General features: G+C 45.7%; 1 protein-coding gene across 1 annotated transcript in view; it reads right to left on the bottom strand.

Annotated features, from left to right (window-relative positions):
* The window catches only part of NID1 (nidogen 1), an 83,063-nt gene extending 76,371 nt beyond the window's left edge, over nt 1-6,692 (bottom strand). Inside the window, exon 1 of the mRNA XM_032849676.1 lies at nt 6,344-6,692. Coding sequence (XP_032705567.1) covers nt 6,344-6,556 — 213 coding nt within the window. The 5' untranslated portion in view covers nt 6,557-6,692. The remainder of the gene's footprint in view (nt 1-6,343) is intronic.
* Between the last annotated feature and the right edge of the window lie 13,290 nt (nt 6,693-19,982).

The following is a 19,982-nucleotide window of genomic DNA, read 5'->3' as shown; positions in this document are numbered from 1 at the left end:
AGTCCCACATCGGGCTCCCAGCTCCATGGGGAGTCCGCTTCTCCCTCTGACCTTCTCCTTGCTCATGCTCTCTCTCACTGCCTCTCTCTCAAATAAATAAATAAAATCTTTAAAAAAAAAAAAAAAGAAAAGAAAGTGGGAATCTTCTCAGAATAAATCATGTCTCTCCTCTACTTAGAGAGCTCTAATGGCAGCCCCCTGCTTAACAGAATAAGATGAAAAATGCCTAGCATTCGTTCACTCATTCATTCAATAAATCGTAACAGAGTGCCCACTGTGTGCCACGGGCTGCTAGCAAACCAGGGAACGGGGGCGAATATGGCAGGCCAAACCCTGCCTTCCTCGGGCTCAGGCTCTAGGGAAAAAGAGAGCCAACAAACGGGTAAGCGAATAAATGAACGGCCTGGTTTTTAGAAAGGGACGCATGTCATGATGAAAATAAGGCAGGATGGAAAAACAATCACAAAGGGGGTCCGCGTGTGAGCAGAGCCCGCAGGACAGGAAAGTGCGGCCACGGGACATCAGGGCCATGTGCCCAGGCAGAGGGAAGCCGAGTACCAAGACCCAGATGGGACAAGCTGACTGTGTGGTGGGGGGCAGAGAAGGCAAGCGGGTGCGGCTGGAGCCTGGCTGGCGTGGAGAACCGAGAAAGGGGTGGGGGCTGGAGACCAGCTGGGTGGGGCCACGTGAGGCTTTGGGGGCACAGTGGGAAGTTTGGAAGCCCTGCCCTGAGCAGTGCCCCTCGGGGAGGGCTCCAACCAGGGTGACAAAGTCTCATTTAGCTCTGCCGGGTCCTTCTGCAGGCCTGCCCTCTCACACTCTGGGTTTCGTGTCATTCCTGTGATGTGACAAGCTCCTTCTCTCGACACTCACGATCTCATACACAGTTAGTTTTCCTCCGTTTGAACCACAGTCCTGAGCCTGCCTTCTTCACAAGGCTCAGCTCTACTCATCCTGTAGTTCCAGCTGGGTTGGGAAAGTTCTTCCCTCCAGCTAGCTCAGGTGCCACCACAACATAAGGACAGACTTCTCCCTTGTAGCACACGTCACAGGGGCAATTGGCCAGTTACCGGTTTAATGTCCGTCTTCCCCAGCGGGCTGAAAACGCCGTGAGAGCAGAAACAAGCTGATGTTTCGGTCTGCATCTCTGAAGCCTCGCACAGTGCCTGGAACAGCAGGCAGCAGATGAAGTGTTTGCTGCATGAACAGGTGGCCTATCCTAACATTGCACCGCATCTTACAAGAAATAATATCCAGTGTCTTGAAATAGTGCCTGTAACTATTCAACACCAGGTCACCCAAAGAATATTAAAAATCCAAAATCTGGGGCTCCTGGGTGCCTCACTCATTAAGCATCTGCCTTCTGCTCGGGTCATGATCCCAGCATCCTGGGATGGAGCCTGGCATTGGGCTCCCTGCTCAGCAGGAAGCCTGCTTCTCCCTCTCCCACTCCCCCTGCATCTATTTTTTTTTTTTTTTAAGATTTTATTTATTTGACAGCAGAGATCACAAGCAGGCAGAGAGGCAGGCAGAGAGAGAGAGGAAGCAGGCTCCCCGCTGAACAGAGAGACCGATGCCGGGCTCGATCCCAGGACCCTGGGATCATGACCTGAGGAGAAGGCAGAGGCTTAACCCACTGAGCCATCCAGATGCCCCTCCCCCTGCTTCTGCTCCCTCTCTTGCTATCAAAAAATAAAGTGAAATCGTTTAAAAAAATCCAGAATTAGATGGGGCTCAGAGCTAATCTTGTCAAGCCTCTCCATTTTATAAATAACAAGGCCAGAAACAAGAGGGTGAGAAATGAAGGGATCTGACCTCAATTATAAGTTGAACAACGGGGTGCCTGGCTGGCTCAGTTGGTAGAGCACGTGACTCCTGATCTCGTGGTTGGGGGTTCAAGGTGCCACCAGCACCAACGTTACCTCCATGGAACAGATTGGCTTGTTTATGAAATCGAGAGTAATTTAAAGAGCTGGTGCTTCTGGTCTGTGTTTATATAGGTAAGTTGCACTCCAGTTACACTAGAAACACAGTGTATGGCCTAAAAGCTGAAACACTATTTGTACAGGATGCTTTCTCTTGCCTTGCTGTACGTCTCCATACATTAAGAAATTCCAGGGAGCTGGGGAGCCTGGGGGCTCAGTTGGTTAAGCCTCTGCCTTCGATCAGGTCATGATCCCAGGGTCCTGGGATGGAGTCCCATGTCGGGTTCCTTGCTCAGTGGGAGGCTGCTTCTCCCTCTGCCTCTGCCCCTCCCCATGTTTGTGCTCTCTTTCGTGCACCCACGTGCGAGCTCTCAAATAAATAAATAAATAAAATCTGAAAAAAAAAAAAATCCAGAGAGTTTTCATCTTGACAGACTTTATGGTTCTGCACATTTGTGTGTTAAAGTACAAGAGGCACGTTTTTGTAGAAGCGACAGAGCCAGCATGAGCCTGTTACATACGAAATGTCCTTCTCAAAAGTTACATCAAAAATATAGCACCAAAGTACTACAAGAATAAAAGAGAGAATGAAGGTTTTGACTTTAAACACACACACACACACACACACATACACACACACACACTCAGCTATCAATGAAGAAGAAAGCCCATAGTTTAAGAGTACATTACCACACATAAGCAGTTTAAATACATTAATTCAGGGATATTCAAAACTCCACGAGAAAGGCAGTGATATCTCTGTTTTCCAGATGAACAAACCACGGCTTTCAGAGGTTGGATAACTTATCCAAGATCCACAAGTCAGTGGCAGAAGGGAGAGTCAAGACCACAAATATCGGGCTGCAGAGACCTCCATTTTTCTACATCACCTACTGATAGTCCAGGTGAACAGCTAAAATGAAAATGAAAATGAAGGCAGACGAACATCTGTCAGTAGTTAAGCTCCAAATCAGACAGCACCAGCGTTCAGAGAGTTTAAGGACTGAGAGATGAATGCAGTAGTTGGCACGAGTCAGGTGAGGAGGAGGAAGGACTTAGGTTGACTCTGAGAGAATGGGAGAGAATCTGAGAGGAAAGAGGTAAATTAAGTGGAAGAATAAAAGAATAAGCAAAGGGCAAAAGTAAGGCACAACTTCCTCTCTGCAAAGGGTTAAGACAAAGCTAGAAATGAAGCCACAGGCGGTTCCATGGTGCATGGTGAGCACTCTGGACTCTGAATCAAGAAATGAAGCCACAGTGGTAGTAGGCTGAGGCTCTGAACCCAAGCCAAAGAGCCCACGGTCTCCTTAAGTCAGCATGGGGGGGAGAGCACTAAAGAAGCTGAAAAGAAGTTGGCAAGCGTCACTGCCAACACGACAAGAAAGATATAAATGGGAGGGCCTGCCATGAACGTGAAGGCATCATGGGGAACCGAGCACCATGTTATTCAAGCCAATGGGCGACTCACAGTCCCCATCTTTGGGGCCCATTTAACATGACGGTTCACTCTCCCCCCCCTTGACACACTTTCCTCACTTGGCTTCCAGGACTCCTCCTCGTTGCATTGCCCTGTCAGCCTCCATTGCCGTCTCCTCTTCTCCCTGATCTGTTGGAGGCCCCCTGGGACCTTCTCCATCTACATATTCTCCCGTGGTGGGGTTCATTTAGTTGTCTTGTTTTAGATACCATCTATGTGCCAAGGACTTCCAAGTTTATATTCAAAGTCTAGGATTTTCTTCTAAATTCCGGACTCCTACCCAACTGCCCACTCCATCCCAGACCCCTGACATTTGTGGTATATCACCTACTAAAATCCTATATAATTTACTTTATTGTGTCTGCCGTTTATTTTCTTGGTCCCATTCCCTTGCTAGAACGGAAACTACTCGAGGATAGGATTCTTTGTTTTGGTCACTTGCATTTTAAGTGCCTAAAATAGTGCCTGGCTCTTGATAAGTATTTGCAGAATAAATGGATAAAGGGATGGCATAAGGCAGCCTCGAGGCAATGTAAGAACCCTCACAAGGCACTGCGAGCAAGGAAAGGGATGGTAGCTGGCGGGGAGGAGGAACGTGAGTACTTCTCGGTTTACCACGTGGAACCTCAAGTGACCAGACAGGCATTTGGGTGGAAACATCTGGTAGGATTTTGGAATTCTGGGACCAGTGTTTATTATTATTTCTTCATCTGAAAAGAAGGGCGGGTTGTTTTGAGGAGTAAATAACCTAAAACTAGCAAGTCCCTGACACACGGAGATATTCACCCAATAATTGTTTTCCTTCTTGGGGACCGTTCATTCCCTCAGCCAGGTGCCCAGGATGGCACAGACCACCTAGCTCCTGTGCACATTCCCATCCATTCCCCTGTCCACTCCGGCCATCACACTGGGTCCCCCTGGACTCATGTAGCCCTCCCTTGTCAGCCCTCTTTGAGGACTGCCTCGCCCGGGCCACACTTCCTTCCGGGCCAGCCCTCATCCAAGGACTGACTGGCCAACCGACCGATCACTGTGAAGCACCGTGAGTCCCCTCATACCTCAAAGCTTGGGAAAGCCATCCCACTTCAGAGCTCCGGTTGGCTGAGCCCTGTGCCTGGACTGCCCAGCCACTCAGCGTCAGCCTCCGCTTAGTCCTTCTGCACCTCCCTCCCCTCCAGAGGTGCGGATGTGAGGGGCTCACCCCTCCCACTGAAATAACCTGCCTGCTGATCTCCATTTCAGACTCAGTTTCCTGGCAACCCAACCCGTGGCAGATAGCAACAGAGCTTGGGATTCTTTCTCATTGAAATGCAGATTAAACCTGGGGGGACCTGGAAGGTATGGTTTGACCGGATATCCTTTTTTAGCAATAGATTTTTCTAGGTTTTTAGAATGCGATGTGGTTAGTCTGATGCCACAAATAAAGGGGGAGGAGGCCCCAAATTTAACAAAAGAATTCAGTGGGTCTGTTAAGAAGGAAAAAAAAATTATTTTTATTTTCAATAACCCCTAACTGGTATTTAGCATTTCCTTCCATTATGAATGCAGGCAACAAAATATAGCAGTAACTCTTAATGACCTCACCACTAAGAGAAGTCCCAGATATTCGCACGTCAGGTTTTAGTCACGGCATGTGTCTTCAAATATTGTTTACTGTCCAGACAATGTTGAAAATAAAGTAATTATCTGACACCCCCACTGGACACATTGTTACACCTATTTAATAACGTTAGAAATAACCACATATAGGGTGCCTGGGTGGCACAGCTGGTTAAGGGTCTGCCTTGGGCCCGGGGCATGATCTGGGAGTCCTGGGATGGAGTCCCGCATCCGGCTCCCCGCTCAGCGCAGAGGCTGGTTCTCCCTCTCCCTCTGCTCCTCCTCCGCTCCTGATTGCGCGCTCTCTCTCTCGCTCTTGCTCACTCTCTCAAATAAAAATCTTTTTTTTTTAAGTAAGCACATATATTATTACTTCAGGCACTTTTTGTTTTAATATTTTTATGTGGATTTCAACATAATGACTTCCTGGGCAAGCCTGCAGATTTTAGTTTATGTAATTAAAAATATAATGGCAGGACAGACTCCAGCCTATGTCTGTCCCCCCCGCCCCGTCTCTGGAATGCGCATCGCGTTCTGTGAAATCCACATGGCGCGCGGCTGGGGAAGGCGGCGGCACGGAAGACTTCACCGAGGTGACAGCGTCCCCGGGCCCGGCCAGTCCCGAGAGGGCTCCAGAGAGCTAAAGGCCACCCGGGCCCGCTCCCCGGCGGGGCTCCCCATGGTGACAACGCTCGCTACAGGAGACTGGACCTCCGGGTCGCCCTGCTTTCCCAGCCCGAAACTCTGGACTGAAACGAGCTCAGCGGGGAGCGGACTCGCAGCCAGGACAGGTCCGGGGTCCGCGCGCAGACGCCGGCTCCCGCGGTCTTTCCCTGCCCCCACACCACGCAAGTCCCAGGGCCCGCGCGCCGCCCGGGACCCCGCTCCGGCCTCTGCCCTGCGAAGGCTCCGCGCCCGCGCCGGGCTCCTCCCGGGCCGCGTCCGGTCCCTGCAGGCCCAGGACGGCGGCAAGACGAGGCCCGACTTCCCGGCGGCGGTTCCGCCCACAGCTGCCGGAGGGGAGACTCCGCCCGGGGTCCCGGGGTCCCGCGATGCCTGCGTTTCCCGGTCGGGCACGGCGCGCGCGAGGCCGCGCAGATGGGGGCTCCCCACACCCGCGTGCTCCTCGGCGGCAGCGGCCAGGCGGCGCGGAGACGTCGGCCGCCCGGGGGAGGCGGGGAGCCAGCGAGGGCCGGGAGACCCCGCGCCCCCGCCCACGACGCCCACGTCCGTCCAGCCCCGCGAGCGTCCCCGTCTGCCCCCGCCTCCCTTCCGACGGCGGCTCGGCCCCGCGCCTTCCTCCCCCGCCGCCCCCGCCGCCGGCCCCGGAGGTCGCACTCACGTAGACCGAGTCGATGCCGGATTTGTCGAAGAAGCGGAGCGGCCGCCTCAGCTCCAAGGCTGGGGAGACGCGGTCGTCCCCCGCCTCCAGCTCCCGGTCCCCGTGTCCCGGGCCGAACGGGAAGAGCTCCTGGCGGCTCAGGCAGCCCCCGGGCCCCGCCAGCAGCAGCTGCAGGAGCAGCGCCCGCGTCCACGCAGCCCCGCTCCGGCGCATCGCGGCCAGCACGTTCCCGAACCGAAGTCCTGCAAAGCTGGCGGCTCCACGGGCCAGTCTGGGGAAGGCGGAGACGTAACCGGACGCCCCTCGGCAGCCCCTACGCGCCTCCCGCCTCCCGACGTCCCCACCCCGGGAACTAGGGGAGGGGAGCGAGGGGAGATGGGGAGCGCCCCGCCCCGTCCACAGGGCGCGCCGCTTAGGCTGCCCAATGGCCGCGAGGGGGAGGGCGAGGGGCGCAGCCGAATCCCCCTGCGGCTCTGGTGGCGTGTCCCTCGACCCCGCGGGGTCACGGGCGCTGGTGGCCGCGATTCCCGAAACCAGCCCGGTTGCCACGGAAGAGCAGGGCGCGGGGCTTTGGGCCACGGAAGAGCAGGGCGCGGGGCTTTGCGCCACGGTCCTCGGGTCAGGGTTAAGGCAGAGGGCGGGCTGCGTGGAAATGCTCCGGATTCAGGAACACTGTCGCCCCCGGTGCTGCTGGCGGTGTCCGGAGGTCGGACTCGCTGGGTCAAACTCTGGTGGGCAGAGGGAGTAGGGGCCGGAGTGAGTAAGAAGGGGCTGGACCAGGAGCGTCTTCCTTTATCCATCCCGTTTCTCAACGTTATTGAGCGCCAGATCTCTGCTTGGTGACGTGGAAGTTCGGCCAAAACATGGGGTCTCACCCTCCGAGACCAAGTCACGAGTGTGTAAGATGATGTGGTGTGAGGGGGGGTGGGGCCCCCAAGTAATAAAGGATATTAGGGCTGGAATAATGCCAAGGAGAGCTTCCTGGAGGATGTGGGGATCAAACCAGGTTTTCTGGAAGGGACGGAATTTCATCAGGAGCCTGGGGAAGGGGCATTCTGGAAGGTGGAGCTGTGGGTGGGTTGCCTTGAGTCAAGGCACCATCCCCCAGTTGAGAATTTGGAGAATGGCTGTTGGACGGGAAGCCTTAATACCAAACCTAGCAATCTGGCTCTAACACTCAGAGAGCCAGGATTGAGAATTCCCGACCAAGGGAGATAAGGCACGTCAGTGGTGTCCTAACTAACGGGTTGATCATTAATTTGGCTTTGGGAAGTCATCAGAGAGCTGTTGAAAGGGAAACAGGGGTGGGGTCCCTGAGAAAGGAAAAAGTGGAAATTGAGAAGTATTGAACCTAAGAGCCATTACAATGAAAGAAAGACTGAGACCTGGTTATGATTTTGATGTGGGGGTTAGGGAGAGAAGTTAGAATTGGGTGTAAGGTTTTAAGCCCGCAGGACTGCAACACGGGGCTGTCTTTTGAAGTCAGGCTGGACGAACAGGAACAGTGCAAGCTGGATATTTGTTTGCTGCCAGACCTCTTAACCTGGAGAGGTCAACAGGACACTTTTGCTGCCTGTCACCATCTAAAATTAAGGACCTAGGGCCCAATTTTGAAAGAAGTCTCCCAATAAACAGCAAATGCAATATAATATTTAAGGAGCATGAGTCCCGAACCAATAAAAAACATAAAACGCAAATGAAATCCACCCTCGAAACACAGAGTCTTTGATCGACTCTGGGCGTCTTTTTCTTTTAAGTTCATTAGCCAGCACGGAAAACATTTATTAAGTTTCTGCATGTATCAATTTGTTTTGCAACCTTAATAACCCTAGGAGACAGAGACCATCCCCATTTGACTGAGGAGGGGCGCAGAGATTCAGAGAGGTTTATATCATTTTGCTAAGGTTGCACAGCTGAAGCCTGCAGGTGACCCACATGGTTCAGCTCCAGGACCACCTTAACCACTACATTCAATGGCTTTGTATTGCATTTTTTCCTCTCGTTAAAAAGTGACTAATGCTGCCCTCAATCTGTTTCCTTCGACTTCCTCCCGGAACTGCAGCGCTGGGAGCCCTTGTCCCCCGCCCCAGAAGCACTTCCTGACTACCCCACGCCGTCCGGAGCTTCAACTGCCGCATTTCTGGGCTTCCAGGCCCCAGCACTGCTCATTCCAATTGCCAAGGACTCTGTCTGGAGGCTCCTCTCGTCCTTTATGCTCACCTGCATACAGCGCGGACCCAGAACACCCCTCCAGCCTCTAACGGCCTGGGCCTCAGACTCTCCTCCTTCAAACCCCCACCTTCTGCCTCACTTCAGAGCTGCCGAAGCAGAAGCTGTTGCTTGGGCCTGGAATGCTCTCACCCCTCTCACGAATTTTCTCCGTTTTTGGTGCTCAGACAGCTTCCGAAGCTCCTATTGGCTCATGGAATTTTCCTCGGCTCATGCAAGAGTGAGAGCGGTTCTCCAGTGTCCTGGTTCAAAGCACCAAGCCCATTAGGACAAAATCCCTTTTGCGAGCAGCTTGGGAGCTGCTTCTATTGAAGAAGGAAGAGAGACTAACAGTTACACGGTGAGATGTTAACTCGTTTTAACAGAATTAATGCTCGTATCAGCTGCTGAGGTTAGTAACCTCAAGCAGATGTGGGGAGATGAAATTTGCAGAAGTTAGATAATGCACCCAGTTTTGTAGTTAGTGGAAGAGCCCGGATTTGAAAGTTTTCAAATTTCACTGTACCTGAAACCAAAGCCAATAGTCTTTCTGCCACACCCTTCTGACTTTCTAGAAAAGGAGAGGTTTCTCCCTCAGTTGCCATCCAAAGCTATATCGACTTTGTTGTTTCTACATTATGTTCATGCTCCGTTTACGTGTTCATTTATTTCATCAGAATGGTCTTGCTCAACTAAGTCTAGTAGATACTGTAAACTGTCTGCCTTTTCCTATTTATAGCCCGCACTCATTGCATGTCACTTGGGACTGGGGAATGTGACATCTACAATGTGCCTCTGACTGGGACAATGTGGCTGGATGCCAGCCACTCCTTTAGGATTTCTAGTTTTAAATACATTTAAATACAAAATCTTCATCACAGAATACTTCATTTTATGTCATGCCCTGGTCATTTTCTAAGTGTATATAATAATTATGTGTTTTTCTGTAGTTGTTTCATGTGCCCCCCCCACCATAAGCTCTTTGGGGGAAGGCTCACGTGTTCTGTTCTTTTCCAGAGTTCACAGAACCTCATTTAATGCTGTGTTCACATTGATAAAAGTTAATAGTTTGAAAACTCAGTAGTACTTTTAAAAGACATTTGATATCTGGCGTAGCATGACACCAGGGGTTTTTAAAATTATCTTTTATTAAACCCAGCACTTGAGAGACTCGTCCTTTTTCACTGAGTGCTATCTTCTGGGTGAGACAGGAAGACAAAATTCAGGAAGCAGGCTATATCTATAAGTTAAACTTTCTGTGTGCTTTATTCAGACAAAAGTCCAGGCAACTGAGTGGGGAAATAGCTCAACTAGCTATTTCACTGAAAAAGACATCTGTTGTAATCTCATTCTCCTGTGAGCTTTGGCCACTGACCACATATGGTCACGGAGGATTCCTTTATTTACTAGATGTTATGTAGAAATAAATTTGTTAGTGTTCCAATTCCAGGGAAATTCACCTAATTTGTGAGTAAGATGATCACTATTTTAAACAATTTAACCTCAATTCTTATCTCAGATAAAGATGACATAAAAGAAATAACCATCCTCTAACAAAGGAAGACAATGATATAGTTACAATTATCTGTAACTATATCAGGTTCCAAAACAATGTTCATTGCAAGGCGATATCATAGGAAACTATTAGGAGATTGATCCAAAAAGTTTGTATTTATGGCTTCTCAGCTCCTATTCTTAATTATCACTTTCTAACAATGGATTTTCATATGATAATCACTTTTCCCCAACCTTTATTGGGGTAAAATTGGCAAATAAAAATTGTATACATTTAAGGTGTACAGTGTAATGATTTGACATACAAAGGGGAAATGATTACCCGAACTGAGGTAATTAACACATCTATCATTTCACAGTTACCCTTTTTTGTGTGTGCAATGAGAACACTACTATCTACTATCTTAGTGGGTTGCCTGGATGGCTGTTGGTTAAACATCTGACTCTTGGTCTCATCTCTGGTCTTACTTCAGCATCTTGAGTTCATGCCCCCTTCATGCCCAGCATGAAGCCTACTTACACACACACACACACACACACACACACACACAATACAGCATTATTAACTCCTGTCACCTTGCGGTACATTATATCCCCAGAATTTATCTTACAAACTGAAATTTTGTGCCTTTTTTTGACCAACACTTTCCCATTTCCTCCACTCTCCAGGCCCTGGCAACCACCATTCTACTCTCCCTGTATGAAAGAATAGCAAAGATTTTTGATATTGTAACCCATATTCATTTTAAAGGCCTCACATGAATTTTCATTGAAAATAATACTGATTTAGCCACAGCAGTTAGACAAGAAAAATTAGAGGCATCCATATTGGTAGAGAAGTTAAACTGCCACTATTTGCAGACAACGTGATGCTATATAGAAGACTCCACCAAAAAACTACTAGAACCGATAAATTAATTCAGTAAAGTCACAGGATACAAAATAAATATACAGAAATCTGTTGCACTTTTATACACTAATAATGCAGTAGCAGAAAGAAGAATTTAAAAACAATACCATTTACTATTGCACCAAAAGGAATAAAATACCTAGGAATAAACTTAGCCAGAGGTGAAAGACCTATATGCTGAAAATTATGAAACACTGATGAAAGAAACTGAAGGTGACAAAAACAATGGAGAAATATTCCATACTCGTGGACGGGGAGACTCAATAATGCTAAAATGTCCATATTACCCAAAGCGATCTACAGGTTCAATGCAACCCCTATCAAAATACCAACAGCATTTTTCACAGAATTAGAACAACAACAACAACAACAACAACAAATCCTAAACCTGTATGGAACCACAAAAGACCCTGAGTAGTCAAGAACTCCTCAGAAAGAAAAACAAAACTGGAGGTATCACAATACCAGGTTTCAACATACACTACGAAGCTGTCATAATGAAAACAAGAGGGTGTGGACACAAATACAGACATATAGAGCAATGGGACAGAAAAGAAAGCCCAGAAATAAAGCCCACAACTATGTGATTATTATCACAATTAATCTATGACAAAGGAGTCAAGAATATAGAATGGAGAAAATATAATCTCTTCAATAAATAGGGCTGGGAAAACTGGATAGCTATGTGTAAAAGAATGAATAAAGAAACACTTTCTAAAAACCACACACAAAAATAAACTCAAGATGAATTAAAGATCTAAATGTGAGAACTGAAACTATAAAAACTCTGGGAGAGAACACAAGCAGCAATTTCTAACATCAGTCATGGAAACGTTTTTCTAGATATGTCTTCTAAAGCAAGGGAAACAAAAGCAAAATTAAACTGTCAAGATTATACCAGAATAAAAAGCTTTTGCACAGCAAAAGGAACCATCAACAAAACAAAAAGACAAGCTACTGAATAGGAAAAGATATTTGCAAATGTCATATTGGAAAAGGGGCTAATATCCAAAATACATAAAGAACATACACAACTCAACACCAAAAAAAAAAAAAAAAAATCTGATTTAAAAATGGGCAGAAAATCTGAATAGACACTTTTCCAAAGACATACAGATGGTCAAGACATGTGAAAAGATGCTTGATACCACCAGTCATGAGAGAAATGCAAATAAAACCACAATGAGATATCATCTTACACCAGTTAGAAAAGCTAATATCGAAATGACAAGAAATAACAAGTGTTGGTGAGAATATGGAGAAAAAGAAACCCTTGTGCACTGTTGATAGGAAAGTAAACTGGTACAGTCACTGTGGAAAACAGTGTGGAGCTTCCTCAAATAATTAAAAATAGAATTATCATATGATCTAGTAATTCCACTACTGGCTATTTATCCAAAGAAAACAAAAACACTAATTTGAAAAGATATATGTACCCCTATGTTTAATACAGCCTTATTTATAATAGCCAAGATATGGAAGCAACCCAAGTGTCCATCAATAGACAAATGGATAAGGAAAGTGTAACACCCATGCACATGCTGGAATATTATACAGTCATAAAAAAGGACAAGATCCTGCCATTTGAGCCAACATGGGTGGACTTAGAGGATATTATACTAACTGAAATAAGCCAGACTGAGAAAGACAAGTACCATATGACTCTGCATATAAGTATGATCTTTAAAAAAAAACCCAAATGAATAAACAAACAAAAGCAGAATCACACCTATAAGTACAGAAAACAAACTGATGGTTGCCAGAGGGAAGAGGGATGGGGAGTTGGGAAAAATGGATGAAGGGAAGAGGGAGATACCAGCTTCTGTCTATGGAATGAATAACTCATGGAAATAAAAGGCATAATATAAGGAATACAGTCAATGATATGTAGTAGTGATTTAACAGGACAGATGGTAGCTGTGCTTGTGATGAACACAGCATAATGCATAAATTTGTCAAATCACTAAGGTGTACACCTGAAACAAATGTAATATTGTGTGTCGACTATACTCAATAAATAAAAAAATAGAAAATAATAGAGATTTGTGATGGGTCATACATATGGCCTAAGATTGTCAAATAGCATTCAATCTGAGTCAAATGTAAATAAAGGTATTATTTCTTCTTAATTTTCTTTTTAAGTAGGCTCCACATCGAGCATGGAGCTCAACACAGGGCGTGAACTCACAACCTTGAGGTGAAGACCTGAGCTGAGATCAAGTGTTGGACACTTGCCGACTGAGTCACCCAGGCACCCTTCTTAATTTTATTTTGTTATTAAACCTTCATCAAGTCTTTTTTTTTTTTTAATCTTCATCAAGTCTTATTTCCACATGGCAAATTCAGTGTAACCAAACTTGAACATGTCAAATTTGCATAAATAAATAAATTCAGTATAAATTGTGGTAACTGAATGATTGTAAGGTACATCGCTATAACTGAACGCACTTAGTCATAGAGCAAGAAGGTTGTTAGACCATGATGACTCATTACTTTGTCTTAACTTAGGTCACAAGTATCTACAAAACTGTATTTGTAAAAATTTCGTTGTTTTTCTGTGATTGAGCAATAGTCATCATTTGGCTTCTGGTTCTGTTTGATGCTGAGACCCGCTAGCCACTTAACAAAGTGGGTAAGGACAAGATCTTCCAAAATTAAGAAAAAAATTGTAACACATTTACTTGTAAGATCTTTCTGAGATCAAGTGCACTTAGCAGGGTAAAGTAAGTGAGTATGTTGAACTAAAACATTTTCAGACAATCTAGGCCAGAGGAATGGGCTGCATGTCACCTCTTAGTGCTTGAATGCTGTGCTTAGAATCTGTACCTTGTGGGGCTAGGTTGCATTAGATAGTGTCTCTGGATATTTTACCTTTCAGTAAAGTGGATTAGACAACTGCCTTCAGGGGATTATCTTAGAGTATACAAAAGACTTCTTCAACTGATTTACCCACTGGTTTTAATTTTGTCTAACTTCAGGTTTTTCTTCCAATTAAAATCAGAGGGCACCTAAGTTTGTGAGTTATGTAAAAGTGTGTTTTGCTACAGCAGAGAGAATTTCAGGGGACTAGAAGAGGTAGAAGGATACAAGTGAAGACTGAAAAATTACAAGAGATTGGGAAAACCAGGATACTTAAGACACAATTGGTCCACTTCACAATCCCCCTAGGGTCATCCGTTCAAGTATCTGGCACATATCTGATGCTTGACTTTTTTGGTGGGTTAATTGACCCCTCAATAATTTTATCTAGCATTTATATTCATACCTTCAGAACCCTATACTGATCATGTGTTCATCAATTACTATTTATTGAGTACCTACTATGTACGTGACACTGTTCTAGGCATTGGGACACACCCAAGAACAAAATCTTCTAGTGGGGGGAGATGGACAATAAAGGAATAAATAAGCAATTAGATATTGTGTGAAGTGGTGATGGGTAGAAGTGCTATGAATAAAAATAAATAGGAAAAAACTGAAGAGTAGAGTGATGTGGGTGGGTGTGAGAATCATTCTATTTATTCTAGAAGATCAGGGAAGTCCTCCTCAGTGCCTTTTCTCCTGGAACAGGGGCCTGAAGAAGTGAGGGAGCCATATGTGGACAGGAAGAAGGAGCATTGTTAGTAGAGGTCTGGTCAACCCGGGGGCTGCATTCAGGGTGTGGGCGTTAGGTCGGTGGGCTCCAGAAGTGCAGGAGGAACAACAGAAATGACCGCTGGGTCCTGCCGTTTTCCAGCCCCCCCCCCTTCCTTCACCCTTCACTCTCCCGCCAAAAGGATGTATGCCCAGGTCACGTCTCCATAGGTAACCCGATACCTATGCAGGAAACAGATAAAAGACCCCCCCCTCCCCCGCTGCCAACCCCTTCCAGTGCGACTTCCCCCACTCCCCTTTCCAGAGTCGAGGAACCTCGCCTGAGGGTGCCCACCTCCTCCCGGCGCAACTTTCCTGGCTCCCCTTCTCCTGAGCCCTGAAACTTCGCAGGAGAGTGCCTTTAATAAATCTTGCCTCGCGCCTACTTCGCCTGGTGTCATGTTTATCTATAAAACCTTACAGTGGGGACCACAGATACAAAGTTCCTCAGCAAGAATGGGCTTCCTCTGTTTAAGACCGGCAGGGTCGGGTGGGTAGAGCTGGGTGAGCAGGGGTAGACCTGTTGCCCCTACTGACCAGAGTAAGAGCTTTTGACAGTTAGCAAGCACCTGAACGTCATTCAGAAGGCTCATCAAAACCGGAAGGAACCAACCAAATTAACATAATATTTCTATCACTGAACTAGAAGATTGTCTCTGGTTTTGGAAAACATTGAAAATGGAACGAATCTAGTACAAGAGAGCCAAGAAGGAAAATGATTCCCGTGTGAGACTAAATAAGATATCATTACTGGAAAGGTGTAAGTACAAAGAGTAAAATTCTGTTGTCTTCTCATCGAATTAGGTATGCTCACTTTTGCTGTAACGCTTGTTTCGAAACGCAGAACTATCCAACATGAAATATTAGCGAACAATTTCAGCATAACGTGTTTTTGTATTTGCACGTGCAAAATTTTGTCTTCGAGAAACACTAGGTGAACCCAGAGCACCGCACCCACTTGAGCTGAGCCATGCAGGATGCACACAAGCTCAGCCCTCGCCCAGACAGTGGGCCACGCCCTTCCCCATCTGGGGTTTCGCTCGACTTTCTGTCCAATTTCACATACTTCTTCCGCCCCTTACACTAACCTGCAAACAGCCCCTTCCGCGAGGGCTAACCTAGCCCTCTGGTCCTGGTGACCCTCTCTTTAATTCCCACCTAGCCTCCTTTGTATTCTCCCTCTGTTCTCTGTTTTTTTTCCTCCCTTTATCTAGTTTCTTTCATTTTTCTCCTTTTTGTTCTCGTCTTCTCACACCCTGGCAGTGGGCCTGGGAGCAGGGCACACACTTCCACAGAGGTTTCAGATGTTTTTCAAGGGCAGGTGCCACAGGTACTGTGGTATGTATGCTTTCTCAGCTATTTAACATACGTTAAGCAGCTATTATATGCAAATTTCTATAGTGTTGCCACTAAAGTACTATACGCTGTTTTGTATTCACCTTTTTTCCAGTTAACGCTATGATATAATGATTTTCCATATTGTGACATAGCTTTCATAATTATTTCCTACACACTGCATTTGTTAGAGCGTAATTAATCTGACCATTTCCTGTTAGCCTTTAGGTTGTTTCTAATTTTTTTTTGGCTATTTGTTAATCACATCCGCAGTAAATATTGCTCTTTCTCTCTGGGAATTATTTCCTGAAGTCCTCTTCCCCAAAGTGGGATCACTGGGTCAAAGGATGTGATCTTTTGTTTTAAAAATCAACTTTATTAAAATGTGAATTAATTTATTAAAATGTAATTTATTATTATTACTTTATAAGTAATAAACTGTAATAAGGATGTGAACATTTTCATGGTCCTTGGTATGTCAGTGTTGGGAGTGAGGGCAAAGGGAGATGAGAGGTGGGACGTGGACAAAAGTCACCAGCACTGAAGGAATAAGCTGCATGTCTTTTCACCTTTCTACAGATCCAGCTCTGATGGACTTCCTACAAATATCCTTCCCAGATCCCCCCGGCAGAACTCATCTCTTTTCTATACCCTACTCGTCAGTGATTTTAACTACACCTCATCTTGGCTGAGAAGTCTGGTCTGCAAAGTGTAGGTACAATCTCATTTATTCTGCGGTATTTTTATCCCCATTTTATAGACAAGGAAACTCAGACTCAGAGTAAATGCCTTCCCCAAGGACACTGAAGGAGCAGGAGGCAAGACCAGGTATTTAAACACAGGTCGTCTCCATTACAGAGATATAAAAGGACAACTCCCATTAATGGTGAACCTTTTATTTTGGCTTTTGAAATAATGCTGATTTTCTTACACAGCCTCCCTAAGCAGCCGGGAGCTTCTTCAGCTTTCAGAAACTCCACAGGGCCAAGAACAGTGATTCCCGACAGGAAGGACTGAGAGGTGGGAGGCAGGGAGGAGGGGAGGAGAGTCAGAATCGCCTTCCACAGATTCTGATAAGCCCTGGGGGTGGGGTAGGGTGGGGTGACAGGATCTGGGAAGGTGGTGGGGAGGCAAGTATAGCTTGCAATTTAAAAGATAATTTGGTAAACTGCCTAGGTAGAGATAATCATTGATCAGAATTTAAGATTTGCAACTGTTCATGTGATCATGTTTGCTCCTCTGGTTCCTGGTTCCATTCCATTCAGGATAATTCCCATTACAGTGGGATTTCCTACCTACAGAACTCGTGTGTGTGTGTGTGTGTGTGTGTGTGTGTGTGTGTGTGTGTGTATTTATGTGTTTTATTTTATTTTTTTAAATTTAAATTTAATTAATTAGCATAAAATGTTTTATTTGATTCAGGGGTACAGGTCTATGATTCATGAGTCTTATATAATACCCATGCTCATTACAACATATATCCTCCCCACTGTGCATAACCAAGTTACCTCATCCCTCAACCCCCCAATTACCCAAACAACCCTCAGTTTGTTCCCTAAGATTAAGAGTCTCTTATGGTTTGTCTCCCTATTTTCATCTTGTTTCATTTTTCCCTCTCTTCCCCTATGATCCTCTGCCTTGTTTCTTAAATTCCACGTATCAGTGAGATCATATGATAATTGTCTTTCTCTGATTGACTTATTTCACTTAGCATAATACCCTCCAGTTCCATCCATGTCACTGCAAATGTAAGATTTCATTTTTGATGGCTGCATAATATTCGTGTGCACGTGCACGTGTGTGTGTGTACACCACATCTTCTTTATCCATTCAACTGTTGATAGACATCTGGGCTCTTTCCATAGTTTGACAATTGTGGACATTGCTGCTATAAACATTGGGGTGCACGTGCCCTTTTGGATCACTACATTTGTACCTTTGGGGTAAATCCCTAGTAATGCAATTGCTGGGAGGAACCTTTTTGAGGTTCCTCTTTGAGGAACCTCCACGCTGTTTTTTCCAGAGTGGCTGCACCAGCTTGCAGTTGGTTGGGAACACCAACAGTGCAGGAGGGCTCCCCTTTGTCCACATTCTTTTCAACATCTGTCATTTCCTGACTTGTTAATTTTAGCCATTCTGACTGGTGTGAGATAGCATCTCATTGTGGTTTTGATTTGCATTTCCCTGATGCCGAGTGATGTTGAGCATCATTTCATATGTCTCTTGGCCATCTGGATGTCTTCTTTGGAGAAGTGTGTCTGTTCATGTCTTCTACCCCATTTTGATTAGATTATTTGTTCTTTGGGCGTTGAGTTTGATAAGTTCTTTACAGATTTTGGACTAGCCCTTCATTTGATGTGACTACAGACCATTTAATTCTGGTTACAAACTCTTCATTCCCATACGCACACAAAAATTTATAAGAATAAAGAAAATGTGAACCCATACAATGGAAGCAGATCAAGGAAGGGGCATTTTAGTCCCTCTTCATTATAATCCTGGGAAGCCGTATGTTCTACCTGGCTGAATGGCCCAGTGGGAAAAGGACTGGCCTAGAAATCATGCATGCCAATAAATATGAAAACCAAAGGGTTCCTAAAAGTATTCTCTATATAGGGGCGCCTGGGTGGCTCAGTGGGTTAAAGCCTCTGCCTTCGGCTCAGGTCATGATCCCAGGGTCCTGGGATCAAGCCCCTCATCGGGCTCTCTGCTCAGCAGGGAGCCTGCTTCCCTTCCTCTTTCTGCCTGCCTCTCTGCCTACCTGTGATCTCTGTCAAATAAATAAATAAAATCTTTAAAAAAAAAAAGTATTCTCTATATATACATAGGGAAAGACTCCTGGGGAGTTCCCCTTCCTTCCTTCATCTGCTGCCTGGGATGCAGATGTGTTAACCAGAGCTCAGCAGCTGATTGAAACCATGAGGCACACACAGGGAGAGTGTTGTAGCATTCTGCAAGGGCCCGGAAGAGCTCATGGAGCTGCCCCACTGCCCGCACTGGTGACCTCCAGATTTCTCTTACGTGAGAGAAGCATCATTGTGAAGGGTCAAGCACAACACAGGGGACCAATCACAGAGAGTCCCTCTACAGAATATACCCCAAACCCTCCGAGCTGATGGCGCAAGCTTCCCCAGCAGGGTACACCCGGATTCCCTGCTTTTCCAATGCTTGAGGTTGGATCTAGATTTTGCTCTGACAGGAGCCCTTATATGGAATCCGGTCTGGAACAAGGGTATGGGAGAGAGGACTCTACACCTACACTGTCACTAACACACTAGTGCAGGTGCCACCTGGAGGCGTGCTTCTCAATCTGCGCATCGTGAAGGATTTCGCCCAATTTATCATGGACTGATACTTTTATAAAATACAATTAAAATGAAAAATACAATTAAAATAAAAAAATTTTAAACCACTAAATCTCACATTATTTAATTATTAGATTGAACAGACATAAAATCACTCTATCAGAATGCTTTAAAACTTTCTAATCACAGATGCTCTCAGATTCTGTACTTGCCTGGCTGAGTCTGGTATTAACCAACAGATTAGCTCTGGTCTGTAGACCACACTTTGGGTAGCATGGACATTTAACCTATACCCCAAGGAATTTTATGGGTGTGATATGTATATTAATTGAAATGTCTAGTCTAGATAGAGTGAATAATTCTACTTTAGATAATTTTTACCCTGAACAATGTTTGTATAAACGTAAGTTATTTGAAAAGGTCACTGCTGGTTAGTTTTCCCCAAGTTGTTGGAGGCGGTGGAGTGGAAAGCAATTCACTGACGTTCTTAGATGCTCTGCTCCCATCTATATTGTTGTCATTCTCCATTTTAAAATGTTACAATTTTATTTGTAAATTCCTCAAATCATATCTGTGAACCCTCTTTTCATTGTCTGACTACAGATTGAATTAGATTAATATGAAATTCAAGGGCAGGTTTGAAAGAAAAAAATAATTCATAAAGAAAAGGGAGCCTTAAGGATGTACGGAGGGCAAAGAGGTATTTTTTGGTGATGGGAGGGGAAGGAAGAAA

This window comes from Lontra canadensis, unplaced genomic scaffold (genome assembly GCF_010015895.1).
Source record: "Lontra canadensis isolate GAN:19392208 unplaced genomic scaffold, GSC_riverotter_1.0 scaffold239, whole genome shotgun sequence".
Classification (NCBI taxonomy): Eukaryota; Metazoa; Chordata; class Mammalia; order Carnivora; family Mustelidae; genus Lontra; species Lontra canadensis.
The sequence above is the reverse complement of the archived record's forward strand: the minus strand, read 5'-3'. Positions and strand labels throughout refer to the sequence as shown.